The following is a 16,838-nucleotide window of genomic DNA, read 5'->3' as shown; positions in this document are numbered from 1 at the left end:
TGGCTAACTCAACAGTACTTTCAGCTTAAATGACTTTTAGAAATGGTGGAGTTATATACAGCTTTCATTAACCTCTTCATTAATATGGTGTTCTAAGCAAAAGAGAGCAGTCTAGAAGTTGCAAGAATAAATCAGTTATCTCATTCTCAATACAAAAAAAAAAAAAAAAAAAAAAAAAAAAAAAAAAAGTCCACCATACACTAACATTGGTAAACAGAACTTACATACATAAGAACAGCCAAACAGTGTTATATCTTGCCAACTATATAATTCTTTGGTCATGGATAGTACTATTTCTTGGAATAAAATGCAAAAGTTCTCAATTTTCAACCAAGATGCTACTGTACTCGAGAAAGTTTTTAATCTTTCTGCCACAGTCAATTTCTCTGAGGCAGGTAAAATCACCTAATATTAGTCAAAATAAAATATAAAGTCCATTTTTTACAGCCAAAGGGTTAAGCTACTAATCTCTTCATTCCAATGACAATTTCAGTTTTATTCCTGCTACCACCTGATGCTCATATTAAACTCTGAAGGAACTTTTTTGTCATGAAGGGTTGGAAACAGTTTCCATTATCCTTCTCACAACCAAATTTCTTTCCTGAAGTGGAATATATTCATCTGAAGGCAGCAGAAATAGGTTACTATAACACATCACCAGGGTGAAGGGGTTAAAATGCAAAGGATGTCTTACCAATAAAGCACAAGGCATATTTGACAATGACCCCTTCATTACAAGTGGTCTTCCATTAAGAAAAAGCAGAGTATACTGTATTCAATATAAAACACCAGTGTTGTATTGAAGACATCACAAACTGAAGTTAATGGAGGTTGTTTTTAACCCCTTAACTACAAAAGAGTCTTCTCTAAAATGAAAATATATAGGTAGTAGCAGAAATCAAATAAGACACTGTACTGGAAAGGCTATCATCATGTATCAGCTGATGAAAATCATAAGGGATTCCCATCTCACACAGCTCTGAAAGCAGCAGCCAACCAAAAGCAACAGCTACACAGAAAAACAGATGATACAGTTAGGGACAAAAACTTGTCAAATACTTCACCTCTTCTACTTCTCACTTTCTTCAGCTGGCTAATATTCTTAAACTTTCTTCAGCTGGCTAATATTCTTAAACTTTCTTCAGCTGGCTAATATTCTTAAACTAAGGGAGGCCTGGTATGTTACTCTCCCTATGGATTATGTTCCTTGATCTGATGTGTCAGGAGTGCTGGAGAGGGACGCCGTCATGTGGTGACACTAATATAAATAGGTCGTTCAACTGTGTGATTCTACCATTCAATTACTTCACTGTCCCCTAAAAGAAGGATAGTGGACTACAAAAGGAGGGCAACTTAAGCCAGCAGTTCACCAGGTTCATGTTTCAGATAAGCCTGGGACCACAAAAACAACAACAACACAATGTGTGTAAGGAAGGAAAGTAATAGATATGCCGTTACGTGTGAAGTAGATAAAGAGGCAAATCATGACAACTTTTGTCCCAAAGTGCACTTCACGTACCCACTAATATACACAATGAGATCGAGCAAAACCCATTAAAGAAAGACAAACACACAATAATGACAATATTCAGTAAAAAAAAAACAGGTACCCAAAATAATGAACACGAAAATGAAGGATGATGGTGGATATGATGGCTATGAGAATAGCTACAATGGCTATGAGAATAGCTACAGGATTTCAATAAAGAAGCAGTTCTCTATGTTCTTATGAATGTTAAAGACGGGAATAGAATCACGATTCTATGGCAAAAGATTATTACTACCACTAAACATATACGATATTCTGAAATCATGGGGTACATGATGAGCCAGGCAGTACCTCTGTAGGGTAGTGATCATTACCAGCAAACACACGACCTAAAAAAAAAAAAAAAAAGAGAGAGAGAGAGAGAGAGAGAGAGAGAGATCATCATCTAACCAAGATGTAGGGTAAACCTTCTTTATAACTGACCTCTATTTACAAAATTTTGGCTTTAACTCTTTGAGCCAACTGAATAATCTCATATACCAAATGAGTTTTGTATATACAGTAATTAACTATATACAGTAATGCAGATGCTGCCAAGTGGATGGCTAACAGCATTAGTCTACCTTGGCTTAGCTTTTTGTATACATTTTCACTAGGATTGGATGAAGGATGGATGGATGGATTCACTACCACTCTCCAACTTACCTAGATAATTTTATCATGTCACTGAACAGTAGCTTATCAATGATGTAAAATTTTCTATGATTTCTGGGATACTCATATGCATACAATACCGAGTTGCAAAGCATAACGATTTTGGGTTCAAAAATCAAAAGTATAAGGCATCAGAATTACTATATAACATTTTTCAAATTAAACATCACACTTCCCCCTAATTAGTCTGTTGTTTAGAGGCTATTCTGTATTTTACTGAGGTAGGTGGGGGCACTCATCATCCACTCACTCGATGTAGTGCTACTTTGGGTGTTACCCTTTCCTCTCTTCCTTCCATCCTCTTCTGACTTTCTTTCCTTCACTCTTTCCTCTTCCTTCTGCCTACGGATGACTTTACATTCCCTCTTCTGTCTTTCTTGCCTTATTCTGTCCTCTTCCTTCTGCCTATGGATGACTCCACACTAAGCAACAAGCAAAATGGTTTCCTGTACACCAGAAAACCATTTACTACACTGGGTGGTAATCATATAACTAAATTATGGCGCTTGGTGGTTTAGTGAGTAATTACGGCACTCCACTCACATTGAACTGGTGCAGGTTTATATTCAAGGGTGGTTGGAGTTTATTGATCACGTACTGCCACACAGGGATGAGTGAGGCTGGTCACTCTCATCTAAAATGCCAGGACCAACTTGCCTAGCCCTAGGCTCCTACCCTCCTCAGGGGGTGACTTAGGATTGGATGATGGATGGATGGATGGATGTCAAAAAAATAATCCTGTACTACACTCAAAATTGTTTTCCTGCACCACAAACTGGAAGGAAAAAATTATGAAAACAGTGACAAGCCAAATGGTTTCCTGTACACCAGGAAACCATTTACTGCACTGGATGGTAACCATATAACCAAACTATGACGCCTGGTGGTTTAGTGGGTAATTAAGGCATTCCGCCCAGATTGAGCCTGTGTAGGTTTATATCCAAGGGATGGTTGGGGTTTACTGCTTACATAATGCCACTCGTGGATGAGTGAAGCTGGTCACTCTCAACTTAAGGTCAGGACCAACTTGCCTAGCCCAAGGCTGCTATGTTTCTCATGGGGCAACACAGGATTAGATGATGAAGATGACAACCTTTAACACCAAGAGGTACTCACCTGTCTTACCATATAAACGGCAAAGCAAAGACTTATGGCATAAATAAATGAGGACTGAGTAGCAGCCAGTATTATGCTGTGAAGTGAAACACACGTGTTCACGTGTGCATAAAATTAAATATGATGCCGTCATGATAATAAAGACTTTACCGGCATAGTATAAAATCAAATAGCAAAACAACATGATTAACTACAACATGCAATCAGCAATCAGAGAAAACAATACCCAAGACACAATCAACTGGCCACAGACAACTCATCCAATGAATTATAAAAATGAACTCTAAGCTACAAACACAGCTATCTGAAAATAAGACATAATACACAGGCATTCAAACATAAATGAACACCACCAGTGCAACACAAACACAAAACACAAATCTGCACTGATGAAGGAAATATGGGTACCTGAAACACAAAGACAAAACCAAATCAAGAGTATGTAAAAAAAATTCACTGTGTATGCTTAAACCTTATATTGTGAAGGGGAAGACATGCACCTGATTGTTACACTGATTTTTGAAGTGACATTGATATAACATGAATGGCTTCTCTAAGCTGCTGTTGTCTGCATGCAATAATGTGGTATGTATGCAAATGACATCTACTAAACACGGGCACTCCACATTCAACAAACAAACTCTCAAGGCTTTCCCTCCCCTTCAAGATATGAGGCTTAGGCATATGGCCATCAGACTTGCATGGACACCAAAGTGCAACATAACAAAATGCATAGCTGAGATGATGTGGAGGATACAGGTATCTGAAACACATGAAGACCAAACCAAATCAGATACCAAAAGTGCAACATAAATACACACCACAAAAACAGTAATGATGGGGGGAATACAGATACCTGAAACATGAAAAAGAGCAAACGAAATGAAGGCTGTGTGTGGGTACCTGGGTCAGCGGTGAGGGTGAAGGGTGAGGTGGGAGAGGTAGGGGGGAGAGTGATACCTGGCTGAGTGAGAGCCTGGAGGCCTGTGGTGGTGCCCCCGCCTCCCCCGGTGATTGCCGCAAGCGAGGCAAGGTTCTGAACATTCACTCCCAAACCACCTGCAAAGGCACATCCAATTATTATCTTCCTTATGTGATTACAGAAAAAATGGAATATATAAATTGGCGATTACCAAAAAATATCCCCCAAATAAAGTGCATATGTACAGGCCTGTACGGTAAAGCCAGGATTCTAACGGCTTGAATGATGAATGCATGATTGTGTGGCCCATTTCACTGGGCATAAAGCTGACAGTTCTCCTTCTTTAATAATTTCTCTTTTCTTGTCTCCACATACAACTGCCAGACTGAGTCAATCCACTGACTACCAGTCCAAAGGAGGGGTGCTAAACCCTTGTCATGTGCTCCTCTGTACAGTAACAACATGGTATATGATTGTCTGGTACAGTACCGGTAAGTAATTGATACTAAAAGGTCAATAAAAGTGTGAAACCAGTGTTGGGTTAACAATCGTGAAAACTATTTACACAATTTTTACGATGGCCATGTACGATGATCCCAAGCAGATGTGCTGCCAGGGCTCCCGGGTTACTGACGGGGGTCATTTTCCAAAGATGGTCTCTGATACACAAATCTCATTAATACTGATTTTCTGATGGACATCATTATTTAATAATTATGCACTATAATTCTAATGCCACCACTCGTGTTAATCTATCTATCTATTGCCAGACGCCACCACTCATGTTAATATGATCTTTTTATTAAAAATGTGTTTTTTTTATACTGTACTGTACATACAACTCCATCATAGGCTCATCTTATCCACACTGAATACTTGTTCAGCTACGGGCACTTAAATTGTTTTTTTATTACAGGTGAGAGCAAGCTGCATAAACAGAAATGAGATGAGATGAAAGCAGGTGATTAGTTATGTTAACACAGAGGAGACAGGCTGACCCCACCAGCTTGCATATTTACATATTTCATTATTTACCGCAGAAGGAGCTACAAGTACTAACAATATCTTGTTATTTATTAAGAGTAAGAGTGACATGTGTAGAAGGAATTGGGTGGAGCCAAAAGCAGGTGACTGGCAGGTTGGCAAGATGACACTGCCAGTGCCTGCCTTGGAAATCGTTAATAAATAATTCCCAGAGAAAAAAAAAATCTATAGTCAAAACTGCTTAAGTAAATCACATTGATAACAAGGGAGCACAATAATTTTCCTTGTATGAAATACTGAAATGTGTGATGGAAAACATGTCATGTAAGGGTGAGAACCCCAATGAAAAGCATGGTGTCGCTGAAGGCACCGACGGCAAGCCTAAAATATATGACGTAGCCTTTCCCCTGATGTTATGTTAAACTGGACATCGCTGAAGCACCATTTGGATAAGCATGGGGCGAAAAAGATCACAGGCACCCTTAAGTTCTCCCACTGCCTCACGGCATCACCCTCCTGCTGCCTTGCTGCAACGCACTCCACTTGCCACACCGCTATGCTCTCCCTCAGCCTCATTGCTTCACTCTCCCCGTCACTCATAACCTCCCCCGACATGCTAGAGTGATCACCATGGCCCTCAATCACCACATCCATCCACTTTCTTCGTGGCCCACTACAACACTGACCACCTTCAGACTTCCGTATGACCTATTTAATACCCTATCCAGGTCTGGAGAGGGACACTTTCATGTGGTGGCACTGGTATACCCAGACTGACTATTGATACAAATGATTCTCAACTCCCTCCCTGTTTCCTGAAAGGGGGGATGATGGACTACAGTAGGGCAATTTTCAGACAGCAGTCTACTAAGTTAATGTCCATATGAACCTGCAGCCACAATGACAACTCTTTATCTACAATCTCCACATGATCATATGCTGTACTACTGTCTCACCACACTGTCCTCTATCATATCATTAAGACACTTCCTCACTCCACACATTTAGCAAAGCATTACTTTTTTCAGTGTCCACCTTACACACTCCAAAAATACAAACCTCAATAATCCCACCTCCACTGCTCTCATGTTATACTGGTCTTCCATCCACCCATCCACACCCAGACGCCATAATCCCGTAAGGGGTGGCCGCTTGTCTTTGAGTTAGTTGTTTTACGGGGAGGGGCACTAACCCTCAACCAACCCACTTCTTACATCCATAAATTAATGTGCATATCAATATATCTTCCTGCAATCTTCTTGCAGTCTCCACACTCAGACCTGTGTACTGTGCAACGAACAAGGCAACACCAGCTACCTTTCCTTCCCTGTGCTACTTTATATTTACTTTGCACATTTCTCTCTCTTCTTTTCCCCCCCCCCCCATTACTGCACTGAGATACTTAAAAGTCCCTCCCTAATACTTGTCTCTCTTCATTCACCACTGAGAGTTAATGTCTTTCATCAATCATCACGTTATTCTTAGCTACATATACTTTCAAAACATGATGCTTTCCAACAAGATATTGTTTTCTGTCTAATTCCACTATAATTTAGTCAAGTTTCCATAGAAGTATGGTCAATATTTCAGAACCAATTTGGAAAAATAAAGAAATAAAAATAACAATAACCTTACTATTAAATGGAGCAGTAAGAATCCAGCATAGAGTAAAAAACAATAAAAACAGGCAGGAATCCTGGGGAAAAAAAAAAAATCATAAAGTAGTAGAAATATCAACTGAGAGTCCTGTGAAAACATTCCGTATTGCCCATATTGTGTTCCTGGTGAGTGTACCATTGCTAACCTGTGTTCTGCGAGGTCATGGACGCAAGAAGGCCTTGGAGGCTGTTGTCCTGTGACCCGTTGGTGGAGGTGGGAAGGTTCAGGCTACCCAGGGAACCCAGACCACCCAGACCTGTTAAAAGGGAAGAGTTGAATTTTGTAGATCATTCCCACCCCAATTTTGCACTACCAAATAGTATTAGCAGGCTCTAGAAATCAAAAGAAAGCATAAATTTTGAGTTTAAAAATATAGTCAAATGGGTCATACATGCACTTTCATCCACAATCTTAACTGCACCATATCTTTGCTAATCCAAGAGTATTATTATAAATCTTTTGGGGATGTGGTTTTTTCTTCACTTGAATGCAATAATATGTCTGTTTGTTTTCTCATATAATAATCTGGTGATATCTCACCACCAACAGGGTAGGGATGGCAGCACTGGGTCCTCCTGGTCGCAATCAAGTGACTGTGCTGACTGTGGTTGCTGCAAACGGTGTTCATGCTTGTCAGCAGAGAAGCGCAGGTTTGGCCTTTCTATCTATCTATCTATAGCCCAGTGCCCTTATCCCGCAGAGGGTGGTCACAGACAAAACGCCTCCAAGTTGCTCTGTCACCCACCATTTGACTATCCTCCCCCCAACTCACTCCCCCTCCCTCATATACCTCTCAACTCCATCCCTCCACCTCATCCTCGGTCTTCCATTCTCCATTCTCTCCACATGGCCTTTAATTTCACTGATATCCATGGTCTTAGTACCAATCTGAATTCCATTCACTTTTTCCTTCAATCTATATCCCCTCTAGCCCTGTTCCTCACAGAAATCCAAATCTCTCCCTCTACTGACATTTCCCCATTTAGTTTTCCTGGTTACCATCTCCTCACATACTTCCACAACAAGGGTGGCACCTGTTGTTTTATCAAATCTGAATTTGCTGTTGAAACTATTTGAGCTTCACTTCAGCTAACTTTGGTTATTCATTATACAGTATAGGCTAAATTACCTAAATATTACCAAACATATCTGTACAGTTTATCGCTCCCCCAATGCTTCTTCAGAACCCAGTGTACTTGACTCCATCTCTGTACAGTTGACAAACCTTAACCTCACCCTTACCACTGAAATTACCATTTTGGGTGATTTTAACATCCATAATGTAGAATGGTTATTGCATTCTGCCAAGACTGACGATGCTGGTCTAGAATGTGAGCTGTTTGCAGAATCACTTAATCTCATGCAACTGGTAAAACAACCAGCCAGAATACCAGATAATCCTGACCATAATACCTTTCTCTTGGACCTATTCCTGACGAATAATCCAGATCATTACAGGATAGAAATATTGTCACCACTTGGATCCTCTGACCACAATCTCATTAGTCAGATGCCCAAACCACCCCGTTCTGAACCTGTCAGGGTAACCAGATGGCACTTTGATAGGGCAGACTGGGATGGATTTAGAAATTATCAGACTGATATTCCATGGCAGTCCTTCTCCTCCAATGACATCAATTTTAATCAGTCCCACATCAATGACTTAATACATGCAGGTATAGAATTGTTCATACCCTGTCAACAGTTCACTAAAAGACTGGACTCCCCAAAATGGTTTGACAGCAATTGTACCAGAGCAACAACCCAAAAACCCTTAGCATATAACTTTTACTTAAAGTAAAAGAAATCTGAATCGCTCAGCCAATTTAAACTTGCTAAAAACCAAACAAAAGCTGTAATAAATCCCACTAAATCATACTCTCTTCACAATCAAGCTTCCAAACTATTAAATTATCCTTATGACCACAGAATATTCTGGTCAACTCCCTACTTTAATATGTCATCACCCATTCCCCCACTAAAATCTTTAGATGGCAACATTATAAATGACCTGCATGATAAAGTGAACATCCTTACCAGTACACTTGTCTGGAATTCTATCTTACAGGAGGTCAGCCAAGACGTCCCCGTACTAGAACTCAGCTCTCCCAAAATTGCTCCAATTGAGATACAGACTAGATACGTGAAATCCATCTTAGACAATTTACCAACCTAGACAATTTACCAACCAACAGAGCTCCAAGCCCAGATGGAATTCCTCCAATTGTTTTCAAAAAGTGCTCCTCAGAACTTGCTCCTGTTCTAGCTAAATTATTAAGACTATGCATATGTACTTCTTCATTCCCTAATTTTGGGGAAGAAGCCAATATCCACCCAATTCCAAAGGAAGTTCCTCTGACCCCTCTGACTACAGACAGATATCCATAACATCTTCTCTTGGTAAAATATTTGAGACTGTAATTAATAAGCATACTGTTAAACATCTTGAATCCAACAACTTTATTCATGATAAACAGTATGTTTTTTTCCACGAAAGATCCACTGTCGATATACTCAACTTCCTGACTCATACCATCCATCAGTCAACTGACCAACATGGAGAAACCCATGCTGTAACCTGCAGCCCTAGATATTTCTGAAGTTTTTGACAAAGTGTGGCAACATTCCTTGAATCCAAACTCCCTTGCTATGACCTAACATCTTTTGTTCCTCTGATTTCCTCATATCTCAGTGAAAGAAAAAGTAGATGATGTATATAGTCTTACAATTACCACTCGATTAATGCAGGTGTGCCACAAGGATCAGTTCTGGCTTCAACCCTATTCCTGATTCATATTAATGATCTCTTATCTGTCACCCATAATCCTATTAATTCATATGCAGATGACTCAATACACCACAATTCATTCACACAAACACCCATTCACACAGTTTAACATCTCTAGCTCACAATTCAGTGCAGCCATCTCCATAAATCAAGACTTATCTAAGATCACTGAATGGAGACAAAATAACACTGTCTCATTTAATGCTAGGAAAACCAAATACAGTATACAGAATTTACAAACAGACAGATATTGCCTGATTCCTATATTACCTTCAATGCAACTAATCTTCCTATCCCTAAAAGTACTGAAATTCTTGGTGCTTCACTTAACAATGCCCTCAGTTGGACCTCTCATATTAGATCACTTGCTAAAACCACTTCAAAGAAGCTTGGATTTTGTACACAGTCTGTAACACCTTCGCTGACAAGCAGTTAGCTATACCATAATTTACAAGGCAACTGCACTCTCAGCTGGAACATTGCTCACCCTTGTGGAATGGATGTGAAAAGGTTGCACTAAAAAAAAATGGACAAAATTCAGAACAAGGCTATAAGGAATATTAACAGCCCTGCTATTACAAATGAACTACCTCCCCTACAAGTAAGAAGGAATGTTGCCTCCCTTGCATTATTTTACGGATACTTTTATGGCAAATACTCAGACCAAGCTGCATCCATTGTGCCACCTCTCCACGCCTTCCTCTACGCTACACGGGCATCTGGTAACACTCACGACTGGAATGTCACACAGCCATACTGCAGAACTTCTGCCTATTAAAATTCTTTGATTCCCCAAACTACAACTCTTTGGAATTTACTTCCCCAGAGTGGTTTCTCCCCAAACTTCAACCTGTGGCTGTTCAAGTCCAACTGTTACCAATTTTTATGAGTGGAGGACACCTGTAATTTGGTGTATGGATATTTTTTTATTCACTTGTTTCTCTTTCCTCTGTTCTGTTATTGTATTAAATAAAATATATATATATATATCAGCTGCCCACAAGGGCTAAAATGCACACAACCTACTTTTTAGATACAAGCTATGATAGAAACAAAAGTCTGACTTACTAAATTACACTGAATCACAGTTGACTTGATCAGTATTGTGTTCATACATCGACTTAAAAATAGATGTGTAAGATACCACACAATATTTACAACTCATTTTAACAAAGCACAAGACATTAATAACATATAGCATTATAATGCTCCATTGCACACTGAAACATCCTTTGTCAAAAGCCAACACACATCACTACAAATACCCATAAACCCTCACACATTTCACGTCACACTATTCATGTGCACCACCCTATTTACAGCACCAAATACAGTACAGCAATCCACTTCACTCTCTCCATTTATACCACAAGCCCCACACGTTTTAAGTTCTACATCCACATTCACATCCATTCCATCCATCTGCCATCCATTCCTTTATTGCCCCATCAGAAGCATATGGACCTGGGCTATTCTACTCAGTCCAGTGATTTAAGGAGACAATGACCATCCACATGCCCTTCATTCACTCAACAAACCCAAAACATTCCAAGCTCCACATCAACATCCTCATTCATCGAGCCCCGGTGCTGGAGCGAGAAACACTTTCACATAGCATTTCCAATATAAATGGCTCAACTGCCAGGTTAAACAAACATCCATTACCTCCTCCCTCTCCTCCAAAGATGAAGGTGGACTGATGAAGGGGAATTTCAGCCTACAGTCAACCAGGTTCACATTCAGATGAACCTGGAGCCACAACAAGAACAACAACATACAAGCCCCAAAACACTGTAAGAATCACCTGGAGAGTCGAACATCTGCTGTGTGGCGAGGTTCCCCTGGGATGCCGCAAGCAACTGCTGTACACTGACATTGCTGAGGGAAGGCAACTGCTGCAAACTGCCCAACTGGTTGGTCAGGGAAGATGTTGACGAACCAGACCCCCCCGAACCCCCCATCTGCTGCTGCAGTAACTGCAAGTACGCCTGAACATTACACCCGCGTTACTTCCTTATCATACAGTACTTGTATTATGTTTAGGGGCAAAAATATTATCATTTTCTTACAGTACCTGTGACACACCCATACTACTTTGCACTACATCCACATTATACCTACAATGAAATACATCTACCGTAAAACATTTTACATTTCACTTCTTCACCAACATGGATATGTTATAAAAAATGCATTACAACTACACTATGTTATTTATACAATTCTCCCTCATTCCAAACACTTTATACACTGTCATAATTTCGCTGTTTGATTATGCTCAGTAAACTATTCTTTGTTGATTTTTAACAATCATATGACAAAAACTACATGACAAACACATTACAGAACTCTGCTGCACCTTGCCAAGTCTCTGTGCTTTCAGTACAGTTGTAATAGCACAAACAGCAAGATGTGTCATGGCACAACAGCACAGTAAAAGACAGCATCGACACATGGGCAAAATTTAATGGTGGGTCACAGAAAATGATAATTTGTTATTACAAAATAAGAGGTATTTGAGTTTATTAACTAAATTTCATTGCAATACAGTAACTGGATCTATTATGAAAGTTTGGGGTGAGCAACATAATCTTGTATAGGAAATAAATAACAAAAAACAATAAAAATAAATACAAACAACTCAAAATGTTACAGAAACATTACACAGCATAAAGCTGCACTGGTTAACTTAAAGGATTTGCTTATCAGGTCAAGAACAATGCAGTTACTGAAAATAATCTGCACTGCATTAGTGGTCCAGTACTAGGAAAATAATAATGAAACGGTGAGGAATTAGTACGTGGAACGAAGAGAGAAGAGGTACGTGATGTTGGGTAAAATCAATGACTAAGCAACTGATACAGAAGAAAATTAGCTGAAATATATACAGTAAATGCAAGGAGCAAAAGGACAGTAGTACAAGACAATGATACAACACAAGAAACAGATGTAGTCATAAAACTGCTTCTTCTTCCTCTGGAGGCATCAAAAGGACAAAACCTTTTATACTCTTACTTGGACTGATGATGTATTTTTTTATTTTTGTCAAGCTACCACCTGATTTTATAACTAATGATTTTTTTTTCTTTCTTTTTTTTAATTGCAGAGGTTAGATGTAATTTTTATTAACATTTCATCACTTAAGGCCTTTCCTAACATGAATAAAGTCATCTGGTGGCAGACTGAGTATATTGAATAATGAGACATTACAGTGAGAGGGTTAACACCATACACAAAGCGAAGGAGTTGTGTTGACACACATTGTCAAGGAAATATAAAATAATTTGAAACTGTTCTTAACCTCCTTCATAATGATGCTTAAAAATTTATTCTTGTTACCTTCAGACAATTATATGTCATTTGAGTGAGACTTTTCAAGCTGAGAGGGTTTTATATAATTTCATTAACCCTTTCACCATGAAAATTACCCTAACCTGATAAAAAGTAGCGTGTAGGTAGCAAGAATAAAATATCAACAACGTACTGTACTTTGGCTATAGGGATTATCTACCCAATCCTTTAGTGTTCCATCTGAAGCAGGGAGGCCTGGGTTTAGACTATGTACATTTTCTTGTGAGTGACCAGCTGTTCTGTCTTGAGTGTATTATGCAATCAATAAACCCCAACCACTTTTCACATGTAAACCTCTATGGGCCACACCCAATTACAGCATCTTAACCAACTTGACCACCCGGTGTCCATTTGGTTGTATGGTTAATATTCACTGTAGTACAGTACAGAAAATTAATCTCAGGCAACAAAAAACCATTTGAATGGAAACTAAAATTCTTAAAATCCATGTTTAATAGTAAACAGTCAAAAGAGCACATTTATACCAAACTCACTATGCTGTTAAATGTTAATGTGGCCTGGCTCCCCTGTAGTGGCATTTCAGAAAAACCTATAACTTGTCCACCTCACTTTGGCAAAGATTTTTGTCCTTTTGCAGCTTATTTTTTATGGCCAAATGGCAGAACACAGCTTTACATTTTTTCCAACACACTTCATTGTGACTAGCACCATATTCTAGTGTTAATTTATAGATACAGCTCCACAGCAGAATATGGCATCACTACAGCTTAACATCCTTTCCATAACACTTCTTTGTGACTAGCATCATATTCTAAAGTAACACCTCTGTTTAAATGGCAGAATAAGACAATACTATGGCTCCACATCCTTTCCTCAACACTCTTTTGCGACCATTATCATATTCTAGTGGTAACCTCTTGTTACAGCTCAGCATTCAAGATGAAGAGATGACATTTATGAGGCAAATTAAAGTGCAAAGGAGCACATACATTTTCTCAGTCTGTTATAGTTTGTGTGTGGTTAATATTGTATTGCCCTTTCCCACTTGACTGTTTTCCCCATTATGGGACAGTTCTCTGAGGCACAAACATAGATCATGGGTGGACCCTAATGCTGTGGACTGATGTAGTGCATTAGCCTTGTTGCCCACAAGGTGCCTGGTGATCTATTGATCTACTGTACCATAGTGCGCCAACTGATGTGACTCACAAGGGGGTTTTATTGCTCTCGTAATGCTGCCAAGGACAACAACTGGTCACTTGATTTACAAGTCTGGACTGAGTACTGTAGCCAAGTCCCAGGCTCCTACAATCCTGATGGGGCAATATAGGACTGGATGATGGATGGCTTTTAGTGTGTCTTTGATGTCGGTGCATTAAATTTATTGTGTATAATTTCTGGCTTTATCTTTGTTCTGATTTTATTCTTGCTACATAGTAACAGTAGCTTTTGATGTTAAACTGCCAGGATCAATCAAACAATTCTTGTCAGTGTGTGTGTGCATGTGTGTAATTCACCGGGTCGGTCAGGATCACTTGATGGTCGTGATCGTCAGCTTTTACCCTCCCGGAAGGGAGCTGAGAGCTCATATAGTCCAATCTAAGGGCAAGGCTGTGACCTGCACACACCCACACACCCGTCCCCTTGCTCGAGGGGGACAGTAACCACCCACTTCGTCAGTGAAACTTTTCGCAACCTGAGCGAGGCGCGAACGCCCGTCTACCAGATGGCAAGCGAGAACGTTACCACTGCACCAGCGAGCAGTGTGTGTTTGTGTGTGTGTGTGATGCTACATGGAAGAAAAACATATGCAGGATGGTGAGATGAATGCGTAGTGCCACAATGAAAGAACATACAGAATGTAGATATTTTAGCATTACATGTTCATGCAGTGATGTGTATATATCAATGGAGGTGGTCTGGAGATATGATGAGGATGTATAAGAACATTAGGGCAAAATGCTGTACAGGACTAAATTTAAAAGGAAGAGTCCCTGTGGGCAGATCAAGGAAAATGTGGGATGAGGTCCTAAGAAAATGTCTTAGAATGCTGCAGATTATGCAAACTGGAAATCTGCTGTAAGGTGACAAAGATGGACCCAAAAGGTATTCATGTATGAAATGAAGTCACAGCACCTTCCTCCTCAAATTGGGCAGGGCCAGAACAAATCTCTCAATCCCACAGCACTAGTGTGTGATGAGAAAGTGAAGGGCAGCATCTTCCTTTAAACTAACAACAACCTAACAAGAACAAGGACTGAATGTTATCAGGAATGAATATACAGGTATGAGTAATGGAGATTTAGAAATACCTGCACGCATAAACCAGTTTTACCCTTGATCAATCATGACAGCACAGTACCTGTACAAATTTAAAATGCAATACAGGATCTGGCTCACAATGGGATTGGTGAGTTTATTGTTCATAGAGATGTGTGACTGGTCCCTCTCACTTTAATCATCTCGACTAATAGCCTAATCTTGGGCCCTTATCTCCTCATGACCTAATAAAAAACTGAATGATGGATGTATGGAACACTAAATAATATCCACATGTGATAAGGCCTATGCATAATTCATTTAAATATTTGCTTTTCATTCATTCTTTCCTCTTCTTTCTCTCTATGAGTGCCTCTACACTGTGTGACAAGCCAAATGGTTTCCTGTACACCAGGAAACTATTTACTACCCTGGGTGGTAACCATATAACCAAATTATGGCGGCTGGTGGTTTGGTGGGAAATTAAGGCGCTCCAATCGGATTGAGCCTGTGTAGGTTTATATCCAAGGGGTGGTTGGGGTTTATTTCTCATGTAGTTCCAGTCAGGGATGAGTGAGGCTGGTCAGTCTCATTTTAAACACCAGGACCAACTTGCCAAGAGCCGGGCTCATATGCTCCTCATGGGGCAACACTGAATGGACGGATACTTTAATGGTCACATCTTAAGATAATTTTCCTTCATCTGTTCAGTATACCAGAAATGTCACTGGATAATCTTATTCATAAGAAAAACAAGTATATCTTCTATGGAACTTTAAATGAATACAGAATAATGGACTTTCTTCTGCTGAGATGACCTGTGTGGGGGACAATACAAAACATCATCAATTTGTATGAGTTAAAAGATCATGCCAAACTCTTACAATTTAGCATTACCATTTTTGTTATTTGAACATGCATAAATAGGCGACTCAGGTTTGTGACAGGAAAACAAACACATGCAAAATTGGACAAGCTCAGTTCTACACAAAACAACAAATGGGATGCTACTAATCTGGGCAGAATATAAGCATAAAGGAAGAGTGAGTCAACTGAGCATCAACTTCCAGTTGAAAGAGTGGATGTGATTAAAACAGCCTGAAGAACTGGATAAGAGACAGCCTAAGCAAACATTCAAATGGAGACATGCTTCCTTTTAACAATCCCATAACTGAGTTGGCCTAGGTACAGCTGATGGAAGCTTTATGGGCTGGAAGCTTAACCAAAAGCCACCAATCCCCATATTCCACTCAAAAAGAGATGTACAATACTGTACAGTTCAAACAAGCATTATACAGTACAACATGTACCTGTATACACATCTCACAATACACAGTAAAACAATACAACTAACATATAAGCTAGCATTAACATGATGCTGTTACACACTAAGATCATAAACACATAAGTTAGACCATTATCCTGGACCTATCATGGCTAAGACAGTCTGAAGTACTTCTAGGGAATCCCATTACCATCCAGGGATTTCCCATGACTAAATAAAATCTTACAACAGCAACAAGTATCAATAATCAATTGTGTCTAAGACCATGGCAAATGTTAATGTTTCCTTTACCCTGATTCTTTAATAAACT

General features: G+C 39.5%; 1 protein-coding gene across 1 annotated transcript in view; it reads right to left on the bottom strand.

Annotated features, from left to right (window-relative positions):
* LOC145416978 (CUGBP Elav-like family member 1) overlaps positions 1-16,838 on the bottom strand; it is a 79,189-nt gene that overhangs the window by 22,486 nt on the left and 39,865 nt on the right. Inside the window, exons 7-9 of the mRNA XM_080285822.1 lie at positions 11,477-11,648; positions 7,030-7,140; positions 4,223-4,378 (exon numbers count right to left, since the gene is read on the bottom strand). Coding sequence (XP_080141948.1) covers positions 4,223-4,378; positions 7,030-7,140; positions 11,477-11,648 — 439 coding nt within the window. The remainder of the gene's footprint in view (positions 1-4,222; positions 4,379-7,029; positions 7,141-11,476; positions 11,649-16,838) is intronic.

Source organism: Coenobita brevimanus, chromosome 108 (genome assembly GCF_032717465.1).
Source record: "Coenobita brevimanus isolate Jiangsu-jjx chromosome 108, ASM3271746v2, whole genome shotgun sequence".
Lineage (NCBI taxonomy): Eukaryota > Metazoa > Arthropoda > Malacostraca > Decapoda > Coenobitidae > Coenobita > Coenobita brevimanus.
The sequence above is the reverse complement of the archived record's forward strand: the minus strand, read 5'-3'. Positions and strand labels throughout refer to the sequence as shown.